The sequence below is a fragment of the Rattus rattus genome, chromosome 6 (genome assembly GCF_011064425.1).
Source record: "Rattus rattus isolate New Zealand chromosome 6, Rrattus_CSIRO_v1, whole genome shotgun sequence".
Lineage (NCBI taxonomy): Eukaryota > Metazoa > Chordata > Mammalia > Rodentia > Muridae > Rattus > Rattus rattus.
In genome coordinates, this window is record NC_046159.1 from 100173571 (window position 1) to 100189188 (window position 15618).

Below are 15618 nucleotides of genomic sequence, written 5' to 3' on the forward strand. Positions count from 1 at the left end.
AGAAGAAGCTGCCCTTCAGAGGTGGGCAAGAGAACTGTCCTCTGGCCTTTAACCTCAATGTTTCCTAGCCTTCCTTGAGCCTCTTCATCTGAAACGTTAGGTCAGACCAGAGGATGACAAGACCCTATATTACAGTTAGCTACGTGTCTGTTTAAAATCCTTTGGTCATATATTTAACTGTTTTAACTATTAGAAGAGACTAATAATCTGGCTTTCAAGAACCTTTTAGGCACATAATTCTAAGAAAGTTCACAGTGTGTCCCAGGGAGATGGGGGGGGGGAGCTTTTTGGTTCTGAAATTTATAGAAGCAAAAACTTGAGACAGATGGTTCACATGCTTCACCAGTCCATTTAACAGTGGTGCAACACCCTGGGTTCTGTACCCAGCTCCGAAAAAAAGAACCAAAAAAAAAAAAAAAAAACAGTGGTGCAACGGTTGCTCTGGGTCCAGTCTCTGGGTTTGCTCTTTTTCAAAGGCCTTAGTTCATATAGTTATTAGAGGATTAGGCAAGATGTTTTATAGTTCCTTCTGATTACTTTTCTGTTGATGCCCTGGATCAATGAGTTAATCTTATGTTCAATCATGCTGAAGTTTCTTAAGAGAACGAGAATAGCCAGATGATAATGCACTTCATTGTTGATCAAATCTTTCAGGTTGATAACTGCCTTCAGAAAAGAAATATGGGGAGCTGTAGAAACTGTTCAGTTGTTAAGAGCTCTGGCTGATGTTTTTAAAGACTTGCATTTAATTCCCAGAACCCAATGGCAATTCCAAAATATCTATAAACTCCAGTTCCAAGGGATCTGAAGTCTTCTTCTGGCCTCCACAGTATACAGACATATATACAAACAAAACACCCATACACATAAAAATTGAAATAAATAGCCTGGTTGTGGTAGCACAGGCCTTTAATCCCAGAAGCAGAGGTAGAGGTAGGTGGCCTCTGTGAGTTCCAAGACAGCCAGAGCTATATAATGAGACCCTGTCAAGTTTTTGAGGGTGAGGAATATTCACAACTTGAAAAAATAATTTGGTCATAAACTAGTTTATGTGGTCCTCTAAATTATTTACAATAGTCTTTTGTACTTTCATTTATATCTTAGAAGAGAAATAAATTTATGTGAAATTTTTAATAAACAAACAAATTGGGCTGGAGAGATGGCTCAGGGTTAACTCCTGACTCTTCTTCCAGAGGTCCTGAATTCAATTCCCAGCAACCACATATTGGTTCACAACCATCAGTAATGAGATCTGATGCCCTATTCTGGTGTGACTGAAGACAGCTATAGCGTATTCATAAAATAAATTTTAAAAAATCTAAAAAAAAGAAAAAAGAAAGTGCCTTAAAAATTATTAAGTAACAAATTAAAGATCTGTCATACATTTCATTTAAGTAGATGGCATGCACTTTTTGTCTAGCCATCTATCAGCAGTAAAAGCAAACTAAATTTTAAAAGGCAGTTCTTCAACTGAACTAAAATCTATCCCCCAATCCAAAAAAATAACTTGTCCATCTTATCACAGTTGTATGTGGTTTGTTTTATCCCATGTCACTAAAAATAGCACCTGTCAACAAAATCCATAACAAAAACAAGTGGAGAAAGCATCTTCCTCTGCTGTTGTCCTTTAATCTCTTCAGGTTTCCCACAGATCTTCCATCAGTGTTTCTTAACTTTGGGCAAGCAGCAGACCCAAGTATAGAATTCTGCATAGCAGTGTATGGGTCCCACTTGTAGATTCAGATGTTCTGTATCAGACTGGAGTGTAGTCAGCACTGAGTAGGCTTCACAGGCAATTCTGACTTGCAGCTAGAGTTGAGTCCTTTTATTCCTCAGGAAAGATACTTCCTTGACAAGAACAAGAACGCTGTCTTCCTGCTCAGTTTGCCAAGTTTCACTAACACCCTTTGCCACTTCCTCAGTTCCTTTCTGACAGAACAGTGTAAGGGATGCAAAGCGAAGGGAGAAACTCTCGTTCTTTAGCAGTCATTCATTGTATTCCATAGAAATAAGAAACCCAGTTGTACAGTAGACTGACTAAATTGTGTGAAAATTTGGTAGATAATGATTTTTGTTTGCCCTAGAAGCAACAACTAAAAATTTAACGAGTCAACCTATAATATCTTACTTTTGTTAAAAAAGCATTTTCATGCTATACACTTATGGTGTAACTTGAAATGATATCAGCCTCTAATTTTACCATTATTTTCCAACAATCCCTGAGTTGAGGAAAATCATATATACCAGTGACAAAATTTAATTCCTGTACCTACTCCCAAGTTTTTTCTAAGTGCAAGTCTAGTATTTCTTGGCCAATCAAGACTAGGAAGTGGAAACTCATTCTGATAGGATAGCCTTGAGAAATGGCCACATGGCAATGTTGATGTTTATTCAGAAAGAGAAGGTTGCTGATAAAATTATAAAATCTTAATAATGTACCATGAAATCTCAGCTCAAAAGAACTCTTACAGAATTTATAAAACAGGGATTTTCCCCTTTATCTTATTTGGATTTATTTCCTTGACCATTAGAAGAATTACATAGTAAATGATTTCTTAAATAAGGTGTTACTTTGTAAATTGTTGTTTTTATTTCAGTCTTTATTCAATTAAAGTTAAAGGTAAACTAGAAATTTTTTTTCTTATATTTTAACAGGCACCCGAAGTAATCAGAATGCAAGATAAAAACCCATATAGCTTTCAGTCAGACGTGTATGCATTTGGGATTGTTCTGTATGAACTGATGACTGGTCAGCTACCTTATTCAAACATCAACAACAGGGATCAGGTAAATATCTGTCATCTAGGAGTTATTTTAGTGTTTCTCCTAAGGCTCTGGCTCTCTATAGGAAGTATGGAAATGGAGGTAAATATAAGTGATAGCGCTCCCAATCTCTGATCAGCTTTAGAAAATGTTTGTGTGCTTTTGTTGGTATTGAGGCTTTTACTTGAAATGTTGGTCAGAAATGCTACAATGAATGACATCCCCAATCTTGTGACTAGAAACTACAAGTATAACAGTGGAGTGTAGCCTGTCTCTTGACTAAAGCAGAACTAAAGGAGTAAACTCTGGCACCTGCTGTGCTGGTGCACACACACACGCGCACACGCACACGCACACACACACACACACACACACACACCTTTACAACAAAACTAGAGAAGAAATTATGAAATGGCTGTTCCATAATGTTGTGACTTGTCTGTTATGAAAATTCTACCAGAGGGGTGCATCTTTCCTTCTCCCTTTCCTATGTTCTTACTCTGTTCTTCTTCCTAAAGATACCAGTCACACCTCACAAAACATTGCTCATCTGTGTTTTCACACCAAATTCCCTAGGCTTTTCCTTCTGTATTTGCTTCCCTTCTCCCACTCTTTCTTCGCCTTTCAACAGAATAGTATTCTGTAATCTTGGCAGGGCTTTAGATCTTGATCTTCTTGCCTTCATGTCTAGAGTACTGGGAATTGTAGTTTGTACCATCAGTTCCAATTTACCAGTGCCAAAAAGTGAATGAATTGTCTTTACAATTCATTAAAGTGATGCCTCAACATTTTTTAAAAACTGTGTGGGTGGGGGCTGGAGAGATGGCTCAGTGGTTAAGAGCACTGACTTCTCTTCCAGAGGTCCTGAGTTCAATTCCCAGCAACCATATGGCGACTCACAACATCTATAATATGATCTGATGCCCTCTTCTGGTGTGCAGATGTACATACAGACAAAGCACTCATACATGTAAAATAAATAAATCTTTTTTTTTTAAGTGTGTGGGTGTATAAGTAAAGAGGAGGGTAATAGCAATTAAACATCATTAAGATAGTTAACATGTAAGCGGTGTTTAGTGTATTTATGTTGTGGTAGCACTGTAATCACCTAAAAGACTGCTTTGAAATGGCGATCCTAAGAGCTGAAGAGATGGTGCACATCTGAGTATACTGCTCTTGAAGAGACCTGAGTTCTGTTCCCGGAACCCACACCATAGGTCACTCACAACCCACTCCAGGGGATCTAACACCTTCTTCTGGCCTTCATGGGCAACTGCACACACATACTCATCTCCATACAGATGTAAATTCACACATTTAATTTAAAATAAAAACTTTTTTTTTTACAACTTAAGCCATCTTTAATGAAAGGCGTGTATGCAGCATCTCTACTCCTGCGTCTTCTCAATCCTTTCTTCCTTATATTTGCCCTTCTCCTTTCCTACTTCTCGGGACTCGGTTTTCCTCTCCAGGACCTTCTCGCAGTTCTTGTTCAGCTTTAGCCTGGTGATAACAGCCTGGCTGGGGTGGATGCCCACATGGACAGTTGTGCTTCGCTCACTGGACTCATTCAGTGTAGATGACGTATTTCTTCCTCCACACCTGGGTCACTTGCCAATCTGCTGGCCTCTGTAGTGTCCTCAAACAACCTGGACTTCATCCTTTTGGATGGGCATAGGCCAAACATTATACTTCTGTCTCAGTTCTTTGGAAAAAGAGGAAGACATGATCTTCCTCCGAATGTGAGAAGGTGCATTGAGATGCCATTTGCAGTTCTTGCTTCGGTCAGAATCATAAAGGGATTGAACTTCATTTTAGTGGCTGCGATCCAGCGATGGCCACAAAAGGCTAAAATAAATTTTAAATGGAGATTCTAGAGCAGACTGATTGCATAGGATAGAGTCCAAGTACCTACACTTTTTTATGCTTCAGGAATAGTTCTGAAGCATAGCAAATGTCTTAGGGTTTCTATTGTTGCAACAAAACACCAAGACCAAAAAGCAAATTGGGGAAGAAAGGGTTTTTTCAGCTTACACTTCCACATTGATATTCATCACCAAAGGAAGCCAGGACAGGAATTCAAATAAGGCAGGAACCTAGAGGAAGGATCTGATGCAGTGCCTCTGGAGTACTGCTTTCTGGATTGTGTCCCATGGCCTGCTCAGCCTGCTTTCTTATAGAACACAGGACTGTCAGCCAAGGGATGGTGCCACCCATGGTGGGCTGGGCCCGCCCACATTGATCACTAATTGAGAAAATGCCTTACAGCTGGATCTCATGGAGGCATTTTCTCAACTGAGATTTCTTTCTCTCTAATGACTCTAGCTTGTGTCAAGTTGACATACAAACCCAGCCAGGATACCAAAGATGAGAATTATCATTCCAAATTGTAAAAGCAAGCAAATAAAGTGATAGGCTTTATGTATCACTATGTTCCTTCATTGAGGGATTTTTAAATCTTATTTTGTAATTGTGTGTTTGTAAAGCATTATGTGCATATCAAAGACAACTTTGTGGCCTCAGTTCTCCCTTCCGCCTTTATGTAGATTCTAGATATTGAACTCACGTTGCCAGGCTTGTGTGCCAAGAGCTTTATTAACTGAGCTGTCTCTGGCCCTGTATGTTAGCTTTGGTCAATAGATAAAACTCTCAGTTTTTTGTTGATAATCTGACTTTTAAACTTCAGCTGTGATATGGTATGAAAGAAGTGTGTTCTAAGCCTGTACTTTATGTGATGATTTGGTAAGGACTTACAGATTCAGCGATTTCAGTCTGCTGTTCATGGCTGCATTGATTCTGCGCCCACAGTAAAGCAGAAGGTTATGATTAAAGAGAACGTTAAGAAGGAAGCTCTTGCGGGGTTGGGGATTTAGCTCGGTGGTAGAGCACTTGCCTAGCAAGCACGAGGCCCTGGGTTCGGTCTCAGCTCGGAAAAAAAAAAAAAAAGAAGAAAGCTCTTAGCCTCAGCAGACAAGAATACTGAGTCTCTGTATGACCTTCAACCCACAAGGATTTTGATTCAGACAGACAGACAGAGAATAGGTAGATGGAGGATCATTTTGTTTTCACTTTTATTTATTTGTTGTTGTGATTGAGTGACACATAAAGATCAGAGGACAATTTTCAGGAGTCAGCTCTCTTTCCATGTGAGTCCCTAGAATCAAATTCAGATCGTCAGGTTCGATGACAGATGCCTTTGCCCAGTGAGCTATCTTACCAGTCTAAGGTTTAAGGCCTTGTAGTAAGATCATGGTTCACTATGAATTAGCTTTTGTTTAGGGCGAGAAATCTGAAGCATACTAGAGTGCTGAATTTGGCTACTTACTGGCATTTGAGGTGCTTTGTCTCCATGAGAGTATAATAAATGAAAGTAACAGAAAGGCTTGTTTTCTCTGAGAGAAGTGAGTGACCAGCAGAAGGATGAAGCCTTCATCATTTAATTTTTCCTGGTAGTATAGTTGAAGTTCCTAGAATTTTCCAGTCTAAAGCCAAGTTTGTGTTTAGTGAAGGCAGGAGGGAGGGAGGGAGGGAGGGAAAAATTTAAATTCTTCCACTCAATTCTACTTGATTGTCCTGTGTACCCTAAATTCTTCAAACTGTTCCTTCAGAGGACTGTCAGATTAGACTTCTGGGAATCCATGAATTTTCTTCTTTTATATGGAAAGTTAGAACAACTACCTTTTTTACTGTGCAGTGTTGATACCATCCGTCTGTACTCTCCCTTCCATGGTTTGGAGGGTGTGTTTTGCATGTAAACTCAAAGCAAGACTCTGATACAATGGCAGGCCTTGGACTCAATATCTGTATCAACAGGTCATCTTACTGCAAGGTTTGTTAGCATTCCCCCCCCCCCCCGGGGCTGGGGACCGAACCCAGGACCTTGCGCTTCCTAGGTAAGCGCTCTACCACTGAGCCAAATCCCCAACCCCAAGGTTTGTTTTTTATGAAAACAGGAGTTTGGATTAAAGAACTTCTAGTTGTAAAAGTCACAGGGCTTAGAACGATGACAAGACTATCTCTTTACAGCAGACCATGTCTCTCAGTTACTTGAATTCATTTCTATGACATACTAAAAATTGTAATTTGTCATTAAAAAGTGTTTTAATGGTCAGCTGAAAATTAACTGTTGAAAGTGAGGAATTGGAAACCAAGAAATTTTGAAAGGAATTTGTTGTAGTTCATTAAGGCCTACTTAGACACTCATTTTTGGGAAGGTCTTCTTGATGTCCCGTAATCTTTGTAACCTAAAATGATATGTACTAGAGTCCATATTGGTAAAGTGTAAAGGCCTTTTTTAAAATAGTGGTTAGGTACAACAGGGAAAACTCTTGACATATACACCTAAGTGGTTCTCTGGCAAATTAGTTTTAAGATTCAAGTCAAAAGAAAAAGTACGGGTTGGGGATTTAGCTCAGTGGTAGAGCGCTTGCCTAGCAAGCGCAGGGCCCTGGGTTCAGTCCCCAGCTCTGTTTAAAAAAAAAAAAAAAAAGTACATAAATGCTAGACAGCCCTGTTTTCCAAGGACCGCTTGTCTCATTAGAGGATGTGGATGAGACATATTCAAAAATGTTAATAATCAAATAAAGGAGTAGATATGGTCATTACAGCTGTTGGTGAAGAGAACATTATTATCATTTTTAAAAGATGTGGAACTCTAGAAAAAGGATGATATGATAAACAAGGGGAGTTTAGTTAGGCCTTGCTCTCTCCATACTCCGGATTAGCTGGACAGAGCACGGGAAGTCATTGCAGGCAGAGCAGGGTTTGCACCTGCATGGTCTCCCAGTTCTTTGTTGTCACTTTCTTAGCCGTATTATTTTGGACAAGTCCCTTGGTTTTTGGTTTTTGAGCACTGAATACCTAATCTGAAACAGGGGATCAATCCCTACACCTCAGAGAATTGTTTCTAATACCAAAATAGATAATATATATAGTCCAAAAGCCCAAGGTTTTCAGCCCTGCAGACTTTTTATTTTTTTTAAATCTCCCGTGCCTTTTCTAGGAATATAAGCTATCTGAACTGCTGTCCTGTGTGATGGCAGGCCAGTCTCTTCCTCTAGATGAAGGCCTCAGCAGTAGTTACGTGTCCTCAGTTATTACTTATCTCCTACTGCTCCAGTGTATTTCAGGGTTCTCTTTAACTTGGATCGCAGAGACAACATTGAAGTAAAGCTTTACTACTGGTTCATCAATGAAATTTTGTCATCAAACAGGAAATAACTTTCAGATATGACCACTTCTAAAATTCGTCAGCTCTGTCTACAATGGAGTTCACTTTGTTCATGCTACCCTCTAATCTGCCCCTCTCAAAGTCCTTTCTCTTCGGCCCCCTCTTCCCTCAGACACAATATTCTTAACCTAGCTCTGCCCACCCTCCAAGGAGCCAAATATTTAAGAGTTGAAGAAATTAGAAAAGCTCTAATGAAGACCAGCCTTTTTACAAGACAGGCGATTTTTAGCTTCATCTCTCTTGACCTCCTTTCTCCTGGAGGACGCTCTGCTTCTGGTGGTGTAGGTAAATGACTTTCTAGGACAGTAGTGCCTAACTGCAGCTGCCAAGTGACAACTATAATGTGCTTAACTGTTTTGTTCCCTTTACACACGCATAAAGGACTTACCAGCCAAGGCGCCCAACAACAAATAGTATTCAGTCATCTTTTGTAAAGGAAATAAGCACTATTTCATCTCACCAATGTCTCTGAGCACTGTCAGTGGGATACCACTAGATAAGGAGTGATATAAGAAGTGGATTCATGGGGTTGGGGATTTGGCTCAGTGGTAGAGCGCTTGCCTAGGAAGCACAACGTCCTGGGTTGGGTCCCCAGCCCCTAAAAAAAAAAAAAAAAAGTGGATTCATTCACTAGAAGGGTTTGCTATAGGCCTGGAGCCACAAATAAACTCGCATCTTGTTGATATGGGTTGCCAACAGTTTGTGATGGATTAGGAGGCCAGGCATTAACATTTGTATTGAGTGTTTCAGAGTCTAATGTACATATAGGAAAGTACAAATGCCATAAATGTATAGTTGGTTAAGTTTGCATTGTTTATTAGTTATTAATAAGAATGTATGACTTGCCTGTTTCCCTTCAGATAATTTTTATGGTGGGACGAGGATACCTATCTCCAGATCTCAGTAAGGTACGGAGTAACTGTCCAAAAGCCATGAAGAGATTAATGGCAGAGTGCCTCAAAAAGAAAAGAGACGAGAGACCACTCTTTCCCCAAGTAAGAAAGACATCCTGACACCCCAAAGTTACTCACTGCATAATCTGTACTTGCAGCTTCGTAGTGTGATGCAGGGGAGTAGAGGGATAGATACAGTTTGGATTTTGAGTTGGGACTCTGCAGATCCGGATGAGCAAACAAGGCAGTGACTTTATGAAAGCTGAAAGAACTTTGGGATCCCAATACAAGCTCTTTAGCAAGACCTTGCGTTTTTCCTGCAGTTCTCAAACTCTTAAAATTATTTTATTTTATTTTGCGTATGGGTGTTTTGCTTGCATGTATGTGTGTATCATTTGTGTGCCTGGTGCCCTGAAGGCTAGGTGAAAGACCTGGGAGCCCTGTTGTGGGTTCTGGGAACTGAACCATCTCTCCAGCCATAGTTCTCAAACTTTTTGATCTTAGAATCCTTTCACATAAGTTGAAAATAACATTATGAGTTTATAAACAATGAAAAGCTGAACAGTTGATACTGATTTTTTCCTATTGTTTTTACACAGTTAACACACTTGTACTCACGGTGCTTTAGAACCTTAGACTGTGTTGCCTCTGATGGTTTACTTTTCTACTTACAGTTTTGACCAGGTGTTATTCTTGATGGTAAAATAAACATAAGTTTTCTGTTTATGCTAGATTTTTAAACTTTTTATGTATTTATTAAAATTTTAATTATATCTATATATTGTTTTATTATATACTAATATGTTATTAATTTTATTGTTTTTTATTATATTCATACTATATGCACTATATAAAGGGTCTTACTTCAACTGACCTGGGACTCAGTTTGTAGACTGGGTTGGCCTGAAATTCACAGATATCCTCCTGCCTCTGCCTCAGTGAGTGCTGGGATTAAAGGTGTCTGCTACAACACCTAACATAGTCTTTAAAACAATTTGTGTGTGTGTGGGTGAGTTGAAGTACCTGGGAAGGAAACAGGAGGATATTAGATCCCCTAGAGCCAGAGTTTGGGGGTTGTAATTAGTTTTAAATGTTTACTGACCATTCATTTTGAGGCTAGCAAATGATCTGAAATAGAAGCAAACAGTAACTGTGAGTGACTTACTCAGTCAGCTGTGCACGGATCTAAAACCTTGTTACTGTGCTAGTTAGCATTTTTTACTTGTGTGCTGATGGAGAAATACACAGTTTCTCTTTGTTCATTAGTCAAGCTGAAAACAATGCTCAAGTAAAATCTCATTCTAAGATGATGAGCTCTTAAGACTTTATACTACCCAGATTTTTATTCTGCACTCTGTTTTTTCTTGTTTTCTCTTTTGTCCCCTCCCCCACCCCTTTCTTCTTTCTTACAGATTCTCGCCTCTATTGAGCTGCTGGCCCGCTCATTGCCAAAAATTCACCGCAGTGCATCAGAACCCTCCTTGAATCGGGCTGGTTTCCAAACAGAAGATTTTAGTCTGTATGCTTGTGCTTCTCCAAAAACACCCATCCAAGCAGGGGGATATGGTGGGTTCCCAGTCCACTGAAACAAACTGAATGAGTCAGACATTAGAGTAAGGTAGCAACAAAAGCAAATGAACAGTTATCCTTACATTTAAATTAGATAGGGTACTCTGATAGTTATAGGTGAGCCAAAGAGTGTTTATGCTTAAAAACTTAGAAATTGTTTTCCAAATCTTAAAATTATACTGAACACTGAATTTTCAACATCAATGCATAAAAATGCACAAACACTGATAAACATTTTCAGTGCCCCTTCCAGAGGTCTTACTTCCTATTCTGAGTGTTCCCATCATTGAGCTCAAGGTCTCCCTCAGTTTGCTCTTGCAGTTCTCGTTATGAATGGTCACTCGTCACAGGGACTCCAGAGGAAGGGAAGCTTCCCTTCCCTCTGCATGTGTACAGGTGGGAAGTCCACAGTAGGCTAGCCTCTGTCTGTCCGCTCTGTGAACTGACAGATAATAGAACCACAGAATCCCGGGCTTGGCCTTTATACTTAATTTCCTATAGGCATTGTTTTTTTTTTTTAACTATGGTTTAGAGTGTGTGGAAGTCCTTTATTTCCTTGAAGCAATAGATCATTTCTTTTAATAAATTGTGGATGTGAGTGCCAAAAATATCACAGTGGCACATTTGACTTGGGTAAATGACTTAACGTTGGATTTTAATAGAGAAGTACAAGTTAAGACTCCTCTTAGGTGACAGTTATGTTAAAGATGCCGTACATGTGTAAAAGTCGAATTTCTTTTGCAGATACCCTGCCCTTTATTCTTACTTCCTTCCCCAAAAGAAAACTTTACAAAATTGCAAGGATCTTTAGGGTGTTTACTTTTTGTTTTTGTTTTGCTTCTTTAGATAATTGGTTGCCAAACAAGCACGTAATGGGTTTTAAGTGATTGTATTAGGTTAGCCTTACCTTTTTGGTGTACTTACGGCAGCCAGCAGTCACTTAGCCTTGTGTCTCATAAACTTTCTCCCTGATAGTCTCTGTCCAGGAAGATCCCATCCATGGTGAATAACTGATACTCTCTTCTTGCATTCCACAGTTTCATGTACCTCTAATGTTTACATTTTTTATGTATAAAAAATGAGTGTGTAACTGTGATGGAGTATAATTTTCCTGTGACTTGGAAAAAATCTAAAAGCAGAAAAGTGAAATCATGTGGTCTTTAAAAAAAATGCTGCCATCTCTACTTCATAGTCACCTAAAGACAAAGCCTGTTGATATTTATTTAGTTTAGGCTTATGATAATGCTTAGTACAACCCACAGCAAGCATCACTCAGCAGACAGGTCATATTGCATACATGCTATCCTCCTTTGAAAACAATAGAGCAGAAAATCGGGAAAACTTTAATGGTAATTGAGTTTGTAAGTACCATAGATAAACTTATGAAATATTCGCTCTACCTGTACTGCTAGATTTCACATAAGAAAACTGCATGTTAGTTATTATGACTTACCTTTTGTCCCTAATTTGGGTAAGTTACGAATGCCATTGTAATCTTATATACTGATTCATGATTCTAAATATAAGAGAACCTTTCTCATAGTAAACAAAAACAAAACAAACAAAAAACACCAGCACAGTGCAATTGGGGTGATAAGTTCAGGGTCTGACTGGGCTACATAAAGACCCTGTCTCAGAAAACTTCGGACTAGGGAATACAGCTTAGTGGTAGATGACTTTATACAATGTGCGAGTGTTTGCATAGTATTTGATCACTGGCATGGGAAAGGAAATGAGGGAAAAGAGATAACACAATGTAATATATTAGAAACCATCAAAACTCAGGATTTCTAAATCTTTGGTGCCATTAAGATGAGTTTATTGGTGGGTGGTGGTATATGTACCTAATGAAGTTTTTACAACATTTACTTGGTCCATAGAGTACTCGAACATTTTAAGCGTATGAAATACAGAACATGGAGCAATGTTTTTTAGTGGAGCTCCTTCTCTAACTCCCAGCATACCTGTCTTACTAGTGTGTTCCTGTCCTTGTCCTTGTTTTTCTGCTCACCGCTGCTACCCTTCATCCCTACTGGTAGTCTTCATGACCCTCTCACACTTCATCCTTCCCCTCCCTTCCTGTCTTTCTCCTTTTCTCCTGTATTAGCTCACCAGCATTGGCATTTCTAGGCTCTCTCAAGCTGCTCAGAAACTCATGTGCTGTCCCATAGGCTCCCAAGCATTACTCATAGAGTGCATAGTAATTCATTTCCCCTTCCCATTTGGCTCACTGGGAAAGTGACCAAAATGGAAGTATATTAAAATATGGGAGGTAAAATTTGTAGGTAACAGAGATACAAAGAAATTGGAAGCACTAGAATTAAATTACTTTCCCTTTCTGTATATTTTTGTTAAGTGGTGCTATTTTTTTTTTTAATCAACCCAGGCTGGTCTGGAACTTCAGGTTTTCCTACCATTACCTGCCAAGTGCTGGGATTACAAGTGGGAACCACTATGCCTCACTGCCTTCTGTGGTCTTTTGGCTCAACAGTGCCTTTTATTAGTTAATCATTAAAAAGAATCCTTTATAGAAATAGTATGACTCTTTGTAGCCCAGTTAGTTGTATTCAGGTTAGGAAAGCAAAATTTAATTAGTAAAACCTGATTAGAGAGCTGAGACTTTGGTAGTCCCAGCATGAGGAAGAGAAAGAAGGTGGCAAGGTCAAGACCATCTTGCTGATCTGTCAGCATACAAAGCTTAGGATTCAGTCCACCAGTCGTTAGCAATCTGCTATATATGAGACATGCCAACATTCCCTAGCAACCAGTCCAAATCTGACAGAAATTAAACACCGGAGAGGTTATTCCTAGATAATAGAAAATCAATGGTAATAATATCCAGGACTCTAAGGCAGAAGTTGATGAATCTGAGGTCATCTATATAGCAAGATATTCTTTAAAATAAAAAAGTCCGTGACAGCACTTACAAAGACAAGTAGCTGGGACTAGCAACATGACTCGGGGTGAGGGATGGGACATCTTTTATCCTAGCTAGCACTCAGAGACACAAGCAGGCGGATCTCTGTAAATTGAGGTCAGCCTTGTCTACAGAGCTAGTTTCAAAACATCCAGTACCACACAAGAGAACCCTATCTTAAAAAAACAAAACAAACAGCAAAATTATTTAGTGCCAGGCAAGGTAACACACTCCTATGATCCCAGTACTGAAGTGGCAAAGTAGGAAGGTCACTGTGTGAGGCCTGCAAGGCTGTGAGTTTGTGACTTGACCTGCAGCCTGACCCCTACCTGTGACAGTCCCTGGAGCTTGTTGTTTTCTTGGTACAGCTGAACTGTTCTTTTGTGGATTCTAGGGCGTGAGGGTTAAACCAGCGACTTATGTTACAAGGTTTGTGATAGATTTAACTGACCACCTTTCCAGTAAGATCCAAATAAGGCTTTTCTGTCTTGAAGTTCTTTCGAGATAACTTTTTAAAATCAGCTCTTGTCCTCCCTCTACAGGAGAATTTGCAGCCTTCAAGTAGCCACTCCATCATGGCAGCATCTACTCTTTATTTCTTAAGTCTTGTGTTCATACAATTTGTTAACATCAAAACACAGTTCTGTTCCTCAAATTTTTTTTTAAAGATACAAAATTTTCAATGCATAAGCTCGTGTGGAACAGAATGGAATTTCCTATTCAACAAAAGAGGGAAGAATGTTTTAGGAACCAGAATTCTCTGCTGCCCGTGTTTCTTCTTCAACACAAATATCACGTGCATACAACTCTGCCCATTCCCAAGAAGAAAGAGGAGAGACCCCGAATTCTGCCCTTTTGGTGGTCAGGCATGATGGAAAGAATTTGCTGCTGCAGCTTGGGAAAATTGCTATGGAAAGTCTGCCAGTCAACTTTGCCCTTCTAACCACCAGATCCATTTGTGGCTGGTCATCTGATGGGGCGATTTCAATCACCAAGCATCGTTCTTGCCTGTTGTGGGATTATGTCGTGGAGCACTTTCCCTATCCACCACCGTTAATTTCCGAGGGATGGAGTAAATGCAGCATACCCTTTGTGTAGCACCTGTCCAGTCCTCAACCAATGCTATCACAGTGAAGCTCTTTAAATTTAAGTGGTGGGTGAGAGTTGAGGAGAGACTGCCTTGGGGGCAGAGAAAAGGGGATGCTGCATCTTCTTCCTCACCTCCAGCTCTCTCACCTCGGGTTGCCTTGCGCACTGGGCTCCGCCTAACCACTCGGGCTGGGCAGTGCTGGCACACATTGCCTTCTTTTCTCATTGGGTCCAGCAATTGAGCAGAGGGTTGGGGGATTGTTTCCTCCACAATGTAGCAAATTCTCAGGAAAATACAGTCCATAGCTTCCTCTCAGCTCTTCCAGTCACCAAATACTTACCGTGGCTCCTTTGTCCGGGACATAAAACACCGTGGACAGCACCTAATTAAAAGCCTACAAAACTGCTTACTGACAGTTTTGAATGTGAGACATTTGTGTAATTTAAATGTAAGGTACAGGTCTTAATTTCTGAGTTTCTTCTATTTTTATTTAAACGAAGAAAATAATTTTCAGGTTTAATTGGAATAAATGAATACTTCCCAAAAGACTATATACCCTGAAAATTATATTTTTGTTAATTGTAAACAACTTTTAAAAAATGGTTATTATCCTTTTCTCTACCTAAAATTATGGGAAATCTTAGCATAATGACAATTATTTATACTTTTTAAATAAATGGTACTTGCTGGATCCACACTAACATCTTTGCTAACATTCCCATTGTTTCTTCCAACTTCACTCCTACACTACATCCTCCATCCTCTTTCTAGTCTTTTATCTATAATATGCAACCTAAAATAAAAGTGGTGGTGTCTCCATTCATTCTTCTTCTTCCTTTTTTCCCCAAGCCTGGTCTTCAAAAGGTTGGGTAATTTAGTAGCTGAGTTCCCTAGGTAGAAATAGAACTATTAGGGACATTGGGGTTGTAGGAAAGCGTGAGGCCTGTCACCAGTTGTTCTTATAGATCGCTAAGTCTTTGCACAGATTAGAAGTACAGCCTAGCCACAGCTTCCCATAGCCTTTACTCAAGGCGATAGAAAGTCACTGTAGTTGTAAAGAAAATAACTGCATGTGTTAATGGCCAGCACCTCTCCTATCCAGGAAGCTTGAATCTCCAGGATTTAAAGATGCAAATTAAAGGATATGTACTTAGCA

General features: G+C 39.5%; 1 protein-coding gene and 1 pseudogene across 3 annotated transcripts in view; one reads left to right on the forward strand and one right to left on the reverse strand.

Moving 5' to 3' along the window:
* Braf (B-Raf proto-oncogene, serine/threonine kinase) overlaps window positions 1-15285 on the forward strand; it is a 131349-nt gene extending 116064 nt beyond the window's left edge. For all 3 annotated transcript variants that reach the window (XM_032906694.1, XM_032906696.1, XM_032906693.1), the window contains 4 exons: window positions 2656-2787; window positions 8854-8988; window positions 10299-10452; window positions 13915-15285. In XM_032906694.1, the coding sequence (XP_032762585.1) occupies window positions 2656-2787; window positions 8854-8988; window positions 10299-10452; window positions 13915-13937 (444 nt within the window). In that variant the 3' untranslated portion in view covers window positions 13938-15285. The remainder of the gene's footprint in view (window positions 1-2655; window positions 2788-8853; window positions 8989-10298; window positions 10453-13914) is intronic.
* Window positions 4136-4576, reverse strand: LOC116903922 (annotated as a pseudogene).
* Window positions 15286-15618: the final 333 nt, after the last annotated feature.